This window comes from Sabethes cyaneus, chromosome 3, assembly GCF_943734655.1.
Source record: "Sabethes cyaneus chromosome 3, idSabCyanKW18_F2, whole genome shotgun sequence".
In the NCBI taxonomy this organism is placed as follows: Eukaryota; Metazoa; Arthropoda; class Insecta; order Diptera; family Culicidae; genus Sabethes; species Sabethes cyaneus.
Window position 1 is genome coordinate 30,958,163 of NC_071355.1, and position 11,701 is coordinate 30,969,863.

At 44.0% G+C, this 11,701-nt stretch overlaps 1 protein-coding gene across 1 annotated transcript; it reads right to left on the reverse strand.

Moving 5' to 3' along the window:
• Positions 1 to 2,580: 2,580 nt before the first annotated feature.
• On the reverse strand, positions 2,581 to 4,326 carry LOC128743211 (uncharacterized). The gene is made up of 2 exons (XM_053839741.1): positions 4,301 to 4,326; positions 2,581 to 4,242 (listed from the first exon to the last, which is right to left on the reverse strand). Exons 1-2 carry the CDS (start codon positions 4,315 to 4,317, stop codon positions 3,234 to 3,236), a joined length of 1,026 nt encoding a protein of 341 aa, XP_053695716.1. The 5' UTR covers positions 4,318 to 4,326; the 3' UTR covers positions 2,581 to 3,233.
• Between the last annotated feature and the right edge of the window lie 7,375 nt (positions 4,327 to 11,701).

Below are 11,701 nucleotides of genomic sequence, written 5' to 3' on the forward strand. Positions count from 1 at the left end.
TCTTATTCGTCATTAACCATTCGCAGGTACAGGCACTTTTCAGTTATCAATCCCACAAATGTAAGGAGCATTTATTTGCATTAAGATTTCGTCAACTAGTTTGTTCTTAAAGTAACTCTCGAAGAGTTAAAAATATTTTGAAGTCTTTACTTACAGATCCTTTAAAGGCACAATTGATCCAGAAAACGAAAAGGTCATCGTATTTCGATTGTTTTCCCTCAAATCGTTCTTTGGCAGCTTTGAATAATTCGAAAACGATAATTGAATATCAAGTGGTTCCAACATGGATTGCAGCATTATGTCCGCCTCATATATTGAGCCCAATTCCCAGCGGGTTGCTTCAAGGCAACCTAAACAAATTCAAGTGCTACTATTTAGATTTCTTTAAATAATCCATTCAATTTTAAAAATCTCTTCAGCCATAATTACAGGCTGTTTTTCTACGAGTTTCCAATCTTTTTGAAGCGTAGTTTTAATGAAATGCTCGAAAGAAGAAAAATACACATTTTTTGCTCTTTTACAACCGGTATATTGGTTTTCAAAATTTGGCCAGTATTGCCGGTTTCGATACTACCGGTTAGACCGCCCTAGTTCATATTCTTTTTTGAAAATTTTTAACGTGCGGTATGCGTACGAGAGACAGATTCATCATTTATACAAAATTCAATATATTTTAATGTTCAAACATGTACATTCTGAAAAATGCAAAGAATGAAGTGAAGAAGAGTTTCATGAACATAATTATTATTAATTATAATAATTATTAGCTGGTCCAACAAGTCAGTCGTCGCATGTTCGAATCTCGGCTAGGCGATGCTGCTAGATGGAGTCAGCAGGTTTTTTGCACTAGTTCCGTAATTGTCCTGTAGTCGGCCGCGAAGTCTGTCGATAAAGAAGGGTCATGTCTTAGAAAGATGCTTAAACTCAAGACTTTTTTTTAAACCATATATGTATGTATGAATATCACAAAGGTCCGGTATATGAATATTCTACAAATAGATAATTAACTCTTTGTTCATTCATTTGTGCGTTTTTTGACTTCAATTTTTCGTTTCGGTCAGGTAGTTAATGACATTCTGCCAAACCTATTCTCTACTTTTTCAAGATAAACAGCGATTCGTTGTGCATATATATTTTTTGTGCCACAAGGACTTTGTTTTTTATTACCCACTTTTAATTTCAAATCTTTCGAAAAGATCACAGATCTACAGATCAAAGCTGTCTAGTAATTCCTTGTACGCAGATTTCACTCGGGGTGTATAGATTCATTTGTCTTAGAATGGAATTCAGAATTAATAAATATTCGTTAAGAACAATTTTCGCCAAATTTCCGACAAGTTCAAATTTCCAACATATTTCCCTATTTCCCGAGTGTGGTCACCCTTTTTATTAGTTACGAGTCATGATACACACCATCAAGACGTATCGAGGGGCATAGTTAGAAAATTTTCCTGGAAGGTCATACAAAACAAAATCGGATATAGCCTAACCGTGAGGATTTGGAATTATTTTCAATCAAAAACTATTTTGGTTTGAATTGAGCGTTCCTCCAGAGAAAATAGATGTTAAAACTTAAAGCCGTCCTTTTCGAGGTATGTTGTATGTTCGAATCTCGGTCTTTTCGACACGCGGTGAGGGACGAGACGAGTTGATGGCCTATCCTGCATGCTTTTGACATCACTCTTGAGGTGGGATACGACAAGCGAGTATCGAAACGAGATGTTCGATTTTCAGTAGAGGTAGTCAATTCCTTAGCAGAGTACGAGCCTTCGCAAAACGCTGCGAGCAAAAGGTACAAGCCGCCGTACGAAGCCAACAATGTACAAACTCCTCATTAGACCGGTAGTTTTTATGGATTTGACGATGCTCACGGAGAACATACGCGCCTTTGCTTCCTCTCTGTTCGAGAGGAAGGTACTGCGGACGATACTTGCCGGAGTACAAGCTGAAAGCGTATGAATAACGAACAACAGACACTGCTAAGGAAGATTACTATCGTATATCTAGCAAAAATTGATAAGTCACAGTGGACTGCATACACTTCTAACAGGACAGGAAGTCATTTCTATTCAACAACCCCACCGGGACCCAGAACATAGGGGTCCTACGTGTGATAAAGCAGGCCCAGGTCTGAAGCGACTTGCGACATCTCTGAGACGCCTGGCTACCTGAAAAATTGGCGACAAGTAATTCAAGATCGAGTTGAACGATGACGACTTTTTGAAACAACACGAACTACCCGGATCAATGCTAATGGCGATGACGACGACAACGAGGATCGTACAACTAGCCCTATAAATTCACCCATGCTATGAACAGCTTGCTGCGAACTTTCGAGTATGTACATGTAGAACCAATTTTATTCTGCGGGGGGGTTGGAATTAAGGTAGGTCTTCTGCATTGGCATTGGCATTGGGATTATACATTGGCGGTACTTAAGTGATACATTTACAAAAATAACGTTGGCATGTTTAAAGAAAAAAGTTGATTTTATCGATATCTTTTAGCTTGGAAAGCTGGGTTACAAGTGATCTCCAATAATTTAATTCCATAATATCTTCTTGGCTGGCCATACAAGTGGCTTACATATCCATCTTAAAGCTTAAAATGCTTAGAGTATACAGATAACATCCCGCGGAAATAACAACCCATTATTCAAATTTTCAAATCCGAAAATTTCTAGCAGTTTCATTTAGCAGTAGTGAAAAATAAGATTATGCGCCCTGTTCTGTAAGTCACGTCCAGCAACGTCCCAGTCACTGTCGAGTACAGGGAAAACGGACAGCATAACGGCGCGATAAATAACTTAAACAAAGCAAACTCAGGTGTCACTAGCTTTGTAGCGATCGACTCGGTCGAGTGTTCTCGACAAAAATTGTGTCGCGTGTGACTTACAAAATAGGGAAAGTGGACTATTCGAGCAAAGTGACACACGACGTGACTTACAGCACAGGCCCCTATGAAAATAGTGACTTTAGTGACTTTTTGATGGAAAAAAGTGACTTTGGTGGCTTTTTGATCAAAAAAGTGACTTTTAAGAGACTAGCTTGAAAAAAGTGACCAAGTCACTAAAAAATGACCAATTTCCAGCCCTGAATAGCTTATCAAGCACTTGTATAATAGTATTATAATAAATACACGTTCAAGCAGATTGGTTTATCTACCAGAAGAAAAAAAAAAACAATTTGAGTATATTTAATTTTGTTCTCTCAAACTTAACAAACATTACTTTATCACTTATTCATCGCGACGAACACTCGCCACACGATCCAAACGAAAACGCTGGCAGTGCCAGCGGTCAGTAGACTGAGTATGGCCGCCTTGGGCCAACCCCTTTCCATCATTTGCTCCTGCAAGCAAACACCTTCTACGTGGCCGTAGTAGCAGTGATCAACTACAGTGTCACCTTCGTTGGCGAAGCTATAGCTAATGTTGTGTCGCCGTAGAATGTCGACCATTGCCAGCACGCTGCTACGGTCCAGCTTATTGTTACCGAAGCGGACAATCTGCAATCGTGGCATTGCCTGAATCAACGCGGAAATATTTAATGATTCCAAGTTATTTTTTTCTACGTTGAATGCCTTCAGCGAAGGGAAGCTTTTTGAGCTGTCAAAACTGATCACTCTTATCTCATTGTAGTACAGCCACAGGGAGGTTAAACTAGGCGGAATCGTGCTCAGCGAGAGCTGCACTAGTTTGTTTTGGTTCAGACTGAGATACTTTAGCTTGATTAATGGTGCAAAAACTCGCTTATCAATCGTTTGAATACGATTACTTGCCAGATAGAGAGATTCCAAATTTATAAGTCTGCTGATATTGGTTAGGTTGAAAATTGAGTTGCCGGATAGATCCAGTAGGCTAATGGAAGGTTCTCTTCCAGCGTCGACCTCGATCGTGAACCATTCAATGCTATTGTCCTCGAAGTTGGCATGGTGTAGGGAAAGTGGTATTTCCAAGGACGTCATGTAGACGTTTATGATTTCGACAGCCTCCGGCTGTCCGAGCTGGTTGTGCAGGTCTGCATCGAAGTTCTCGATAACTGAGTGCACTCCGTTCGCCCATGTGTTTTTGTTGCTGATCCGGATGAGCGGGTGGCCCTTAGGAAAAATGTGGGTACCGTTGTTATTTGGATGATAGAAGACGTACTCCAAAATACAAAGACCGTGGAAGCTAGTTGGAATACATTCGTGGTTATGCACTTCTGCATTAGCAACAATGCAGATCAAGATTGGCACCAGTATCCTTGTAGAGAGTTCAATTAAATTTAGATTTGATTTCGATACATTAAAAGAATACATACTTTATGGTCACTGTCATCTCAACTAACTAGAATGCAAAAAACGACTAATTGCGCTGCTTAGAGTACCGACGCATGTGGCCCATTACATCGTTGTTTGCATTGTAGATGTGAATATGATTGAAGGTTTTAGCTGTAATCTAATTAAGTTGTAACCGGTATGATCAGTGTACAGGATGAACATTTTATAGTACCTATGTATCAGTTCAAACGCACACAACGGCTGCGGTTGTGATGCTATGAAATAGAAATTGATTATTGCTTTAAAAACTGTAGAAGTCCGATTGCAACTGCTTTTGCAAGTGTAACATTTAAATTGATGAAACAAACATTTTTGCTGTTTAATTACTAATTAAGCGCTTGATACCTGAACTTTGGCTTTATAACGGTTGAATAATCTACTGTTCAAACAAAATGTTTATTGGGTAGAATCTCTCATTATTTTTTGCACAATTCTCGCGTAACTTTTCAGAAGGACCTAAATAACAATGAGAGATTCTCTTTGTGCCTCTTCTCTTTCACCTCCCACGGCAATACAAATCTAGATAGAACTGACAAAAGGGCGAATGTCGCAAATGTAAACAAAACGAGTGAGAGTTATTTTTGCTGGACCAGCATAGGAAAATCAACCCTCACTCGGTTTGCGACATTCGCCCTTTTGTTAATTCTATCTTCAAATGCACTTTAAATTGTGCTTTAAAGCACCAGCTTTGCATGAATCGGTTGCTAGCGTCACTATCTAGTTAAGCGTGAGGAAATTTGTTGTTAGAATGCATTTATGTCGCTGTAATAATCAGAAGAGAGGGACGCCAGAGAGAGTCTCTCAATGTTACTTAGGTCCTTTTGAAAAGTTACGTGAGAATTCTGTTATTGGGCTTCATGCTCTCACACTTGCTTGGAGGAGATTCTTGAAATCCCCAGTATGTGTGAGTGATGCTGCTTACCAACCAGCCCCCTTTTCAAGATCTAGTAAATATAACCAATCATCGAATTTTGGACAATTCTTTTTGTAAATTCTAATATGTAGATCTATTGCTAAAACGCTCTACTCAGCTCGCAATTCAAAAATGGAATGTAGCACCTAACTACAGGCAATTATAGCCAAGTCTGTCTAAGGCTGAGAGAGAGAGAGAGTTAATGAGGAACGAAATGGTATGCGCGGGCTTCTCTAACGCCATCGCACAGTGGTCCAATCAGCGAAATACGTTATCGTTTGATATAGCGCCAAAACGTGGAGTTTTTCGCATATAATGTCTTTAGGAACATTTCTTGGTATAACAAGCCCCTTATTGTGAGAGAAATCTTCGGGTGATTAATTCCCTTAAAAGTGAGATAAAAAATTTATTTTCTCGTACATTCGAGATACAGGTTTAGTACTTTCAGCAAAGTTGTAGTAAATATCAATACAAACAACTTTGTCAAAGACACCATACTTGTATCTCTTCATGGAAATTATCTATGAAGCGTTATTCGTGGACAAACCTTGTAAAACAGTTTTTAAACCTTGACTTATTCTGGTCAACTTTTTCGTGTTTATAGTGTTCTAGAAATTTGTTTATCTTGCTAAAATCAACGTTTTTGTAGAACATTATTATAAGTGATTTTCTGCGGTTTCGGAGATTTTGAGCATTTTTAATGAAAAATAGTACTACTTTGAGCTTAAATATTTCCCAAGGTGGCAAATGGTGGCAGACCAAACAACTCCTACTTAAAAGTACAACGAAAAACCTTCAAAAGCAAGTGTCAATTGACTGTATCTGTTTGTATCCTCAAAAGTTATAATTGTTTTAAAAATCCTTCACAGTCATGTTTATAGAACAATTAAAATGTACTTCGGATGCAATAAACGCCATTTTGTTTATGTTGACAATCTCTTTCTAACAGGTTGAGTTACCAGTAATTTTTTCGCCTATTTTCGAGTCGAAAATGAATGTAGACTTAAAATTATTTGACGCAATTAATAAGAGAAAAGCTTCCAAATAACCAACTTAAGTCTATTTTGTTCAATACCTTCGATTGGGATCTTTTCAAAAGATCGCACTCATAATGGGCTGATATCAAATGGTCGAAACACAAATGGTCGAATTTCAACAACAATCACAGAAGACCGATTTTTTTTCGAAATGACTTATTTAGTCTATTTAATTAGAAAACACGAATTGACAAGCAGTTAACAATTAACTTTACTCAAACAATTAATAAAATAGGCAACACATCTTTTTGTTGCACTTTTAAGTACGAGTTGTTTGATCTGCCATCATTTGCCACCTTGGGAAATATTTAAGCTCAAAGTAGTACTATTTTTCATCAAAAATGCTCAATATCTCCGAAACTTCAGAAAATCACGTATAATAATGTTCTACAAAAACGTTGATTTTAGCAAGATAAATAACTTTCTAGAACACTATGAATACGTAAAAGTTGACCAGAATAACTCAGGGTTTAAAAACTGTTTTGAAGGGTTTGTCCATGACTAACGCTTCATAGACAATTTCCATGAAGAGATACAAATATGGTGACTTTGACAAAGTTTTTTGTATTGATATTTACTACAACTTTGCCGAAAGTACTAAACCTGTATCTCGAATATACGAGAAAATAAATTTCGTATCTCACTTTTAAGGGAATTAATCACCCAAAGATTTCTCTCACAAGAAGGGGCTTGTTATACCAAGAAATGTTTCTAAAGACAATATATGCGAAAAACTTCACGTTTCGGCGCTATATCAAACGATCACGCATTTCGCTGATTGGACCACTGTGCATCGGCGTGATACAATGCTATAACGACTATAGGATAAGCAAACCGAGATGACCGTGAGCAAGGCGATCTACACACATGTGCTGGCGATGAAGCTTTTGTTTGTTCCGTCGCTCGTAAGAAATGCAACATTTATGTTCGACATAAGCGGTTGTCATATGATGCGAGGCAATCAAACGGTAGCCATAGCAACGCTCAAACAAGACTGGTTAGAGTGGCATTAGAAATTCGGCTACCGGAACCTGAACGAGATTTCCCGAATGGAGAGGGACGATTTAGTCACCGGAGATCCACGAATGCGAAGTGAAGGCAACCTGCGAGTGTTGCTGCAAAGGCAGTAGCTCCCGTACACCCTTTTCCAAAGAATCGAAATCGAGCACCAAAGCGCTCGATGGAGGTACCATCCGTAACCGGAATCCGGTACTTCATAAAAATTGAAATTGAATACTTTTTGCTTTTGCTTTTGTTTATGCTTTTGCTTTTGCTTTCCCTTTTCCTTTTCCTTTTCCTTTTCCTTTTAATTTTGCTTTTCTTTGTTCTTTTCCTTTTCTTAACTACCGTAAACGTACCGTAAACAAAATCAAAAATACAACAAGTGTAGATACGGTGGAAAACCCGTTCGCTAGAGGAGGCATCCAGCGTTCTCCACCAAGGGTGAGCGCTAGTGTGGGTGGCAAAGGCAGCGGTATGCCTACCACGCCGGACACAGCGATGAACGGCCCAGCGCTTATCAGGGCGATGGAGAAAAATAGAGACGCTGTATCTAAAGTGGTAGCAGCATCACAGCAGCTCGATGTAATAATCGAGTTTACGTCAGGTCACGGCAATTTCTCCAAGGACCTGAAGCAGAGCTTGCTCGTGCTTCGGAGAACCTTGAATGCAGCGACCAAAACGCACAACGACCTCGTGGCACGTGCAGGAGAGGCTAGGAAGGTGACCGTGAAGGCGTCGAAGGCAGCACAAACGGACGCTTGCCCGTTGACGGAGTGTCGTAACGCGGCCCAGGAGGCTACGGAAGGCGCTACCAGCAGCGGTAAGGCATCCGCTAAGCGCCCGAGACAGTCCCCGGGGGATAGCACCCCTGGCGGACCGAAAAAACGCCTGATCGGTAAAAGCCCTCAGGCTAGCGGGTTGGCAGAGCTAACCGATGAACCAGCGGGAAGCTCCAAGACAGGTGGCCCGTGGACCGAGCTTAGGGCCAAGAGAAAAGGCGAAGGAGGCTCCAGTAAAAAAAACTGCTCCACCTAAACCGGCAAGAAAGCGAACGAAGAAGGGCGACGCTCTTATCCAGAAAACCGACGGGTCGAAATACTCGGAGGTTCTGAAGGCCATGAGAGGAGACGCCCTACTCAAGGATCTGGGCGCGGACGTACGGAGCATCCGCCGCTCACGCACGGGCGATATGATCCTCGAGTTAAAGAAGGACGCCACAAAGAAGAGTCCCGCATACAAGTCCATAGCGGAAGGAGTGCTTGGAGATGGAGTGCAGGTACGTGCTCTCACACCAGAAGTGACTCTCCAGCTTAAGAACCTGGACGAGATTACCGAAGTGCGTGAGGTCGTACAAGCTCTCAAAGAGAAAAGTGGAGTGGTGGTGGCAACCGAGGCGGTTCGCCTACGCAAGGGTCCGGCCGGGACCCAGGTAGCCACCATACGACTTCCGCTGACTGACGGAAACAAAGCCCTGAAAGCTGCTAGGCTAAAAGTGAGGTGGTCGGTATGCCCACTGAGCGTGTCCAAGCAGTCGGAAGCTTGCTTCCGGTGCTTCGAGCACGGACATAAAGCCTGGAACTGCAAGGGGCCAGATAGGAGTCAGTTGTGCAGGAGATGTGGCAGTGCTGGCCATAAAGCAAAGGACTGCGCGGAGCCTCCCAAGTGCCTGATCTGTACTGGTAAACGGGATGCAAAGCACGTAACGGGAGGTCCAAGGTACCCGGCCGGTGTGCCGGCGATTAAGCCACGTTCATAGTGCAAGTGACACAACTCAACCTGAACCACTGCAGCACGGCTCAGCAGCTGTTACACCAAGCAGTTTCTGAGTCAGCAATGGGCATTGCCATAGTCTCGGATCCATATCGCGTCCCTGCCGGAAACGGCAACTGGGTCTCGGATAGGTCTGCGACGGCGGCTATATGGACGACAAGCAGGTTCCCGGTTCAGGAGGTTGTGTCAACTGCAGACGAGGGATTTGCGGTTGCCAAAGTGGGTGGAGTGTTCTACTGCAGTTGTTATGCTCCGCCGAGTTGGTCTATCGAGCAGTTTACGCGGATGGTAGACCGAGTATCAGTTGTGCTGACTGGTTTAAGGCCGGTGGTTGTGGCGGGCGACTTTAACGCTTGGGCGGTAGAGTGGGGAAGTCGTCGCACGAACCATAGGGGTCGGATTCTGCTTGAAGCTCTGGCGAAGCTTAACGTAGATCTGGCCAACGTCGGCAACACAAGTACCTTCAGTAGGAACGGTGCGGAGTCTATCATCGACGTGACTTTCGGCAGTCCTGGTCTGATAGGAGACTGGAGGGTAGATAATGGCTACACTCACAGTGACTATCAGGCGGTCCACTATGGTGTCGGTCAGATAACGAGGCGGCAGGCGGCGAGTAGGGCCAACACTCCAACCACCCGTGGATGGAAGACATCATACTTCGATCCCGAAGTATTTGTGGAAGCGATCCGGAGAGAGTGCGGTGATCGCGGTATGCCCGATCCGAACGCTGATCATTTGGTTGAGGTACTGTCGCGATCGTGTGACGCTACCATACCATAGGAAAAGTCGACCTAGGTATGGCAGGTCACCGGCTTACTGGTGGACAGATGAAATTGCGGAACTCCGCGGAGCCTGCTTTCGTGCGAGGAGAATTATGCAAAGAGCTCGTTCGGACGAAGGCAGGGTTGAATGTCGAGTAGCACTTGTTGCTGCACGCGCAGCGCTTAAGAGCGGGTTAAAAGCTAGTAAACGAGACTGCTTTGAAAGGTTATGTGCTAGTGCCAATGCGAACCCGTGGGGTGATGGCTTCCGGGGCGTAATGGCAAAGACCAAGGGTGTGATGGCGCCCGCTGAGCAATCGCCAGAGATGCTGGAGCGGATCATCGAGGGCCTCTTTCCGCGCCACGAGCCAAGGCCCTGGCCCCAGGCTGCTGAGTCGTCCCACGGCCGACGTTCCAGTATCTCAGACCATAGCGTAGGATGGTCGGCTTCCCAGCCGAACATCCAAAGTAACGTGGGCGACGGCGGTTTGGAGGTCGGGGAGGAAGTGACGGTTACGAACGAGGAACTCATTGATATCGCTAAATCCCTAAAGGTGAGCAAGGCACCGGGGCCAGACGGTATCCCGAATATGGCCATTAAAGCGGCTATTTTAGAGGCTTCCGAATTATTCGGGGCAGTAATGAATAGATGCCTGGAAGCTGGCCACTTCCCGGACAGATGGAAGCAACAGAACCTGGTCCTATTGCCGAAGCCGGGAAAACCTCCGGGTGTCCCCTCGTCATATAGGCCGATCTGTCTACTCGATACTGCCGGCAAGGTGCTGGAGAGGGTTATCCTTAACAGACTCGTACAGTACACGGAGGGTACAAACGGTCTGTCAAGGAACCAATTCGGCTTCCGAAAAGGCAAATCTACGGTGGATGCCATCTTGTCTGTCACTAAGACAGCCGAGGTGGCAATCCAGCCCAAGAGGACAGGTATTCGTTATTGCGCAGTTGTCACGCTCGACGTGAGAAATGCGTTTAATAGCGCTAGCTGGGACTCCATAGCCAGCTCGCTTCGGAACGTCCAAGTGCCGGTGTCGCTGTACAGAATTCTGGAAAATTATTTTCAGATTCGTGTGCTATGCTACAACACGGAGGAGGGTCAGAAATGCGCTCCAATCACCTCAGGGGTTCCGCAAGGTTCCATACTGGGCCCGGTGTTGTGGAACGTCATGTATGACGAGGTGTTGAAGCTAAAGTTCCCGGTAGGGGTGGTGATTGTCGGCTTTGCGGACGATATCACCTTGGAAGTCTACGGTGAATCTATCAGAGAGGTAGAGTTGACGGGTGCCCACTCTATAAGCATTGTTGAAGATATGATGCGATCCAGGAAACTGGACCTAGCGCATCATAAAACGGAGGTTATCGTGGTGAACAACCGCAAGTCGGTGCAGCAAGCAAATACCAGCGTCGGGGACTGCACTATTTCGTCAACGCGGTCCTTAAAACTCCTTGGAGTCATGGTCGACGACAAGCTCAAGTTCGGGAGCCACGTCGACTATGCCTGCAAGAAGTCTTCCACAGCGAACGAGCGAAGGCTTTTAGCCAACGTGATCCAGTCCATACTCAGGTATGGCGGGCCGGTGTGGTCATCGGCGTTAGGTACCAAAAGCTATCTAGCCAAGCTGGAAATCACCTATCGTCTCATGTGCTTAAGAGTGGCGAGTGCGTACCGCACAGTTTCACATGACGCAATCTGCGTCTTAGCGGGTATGATGCCTATTGGTATCATCATCAGCGAGGACGTAGAGTGCTTCAACCAACGTGGAACTAGAGGCATACGGAGTACCACAAGATCGGCCTCGATGATCACATGGCAGCGGGCATGGTCTGATTCCACAAAAGGCAGGTGGACACATAGACTTATCCCGGAACTATCCGGATGGGTCAACA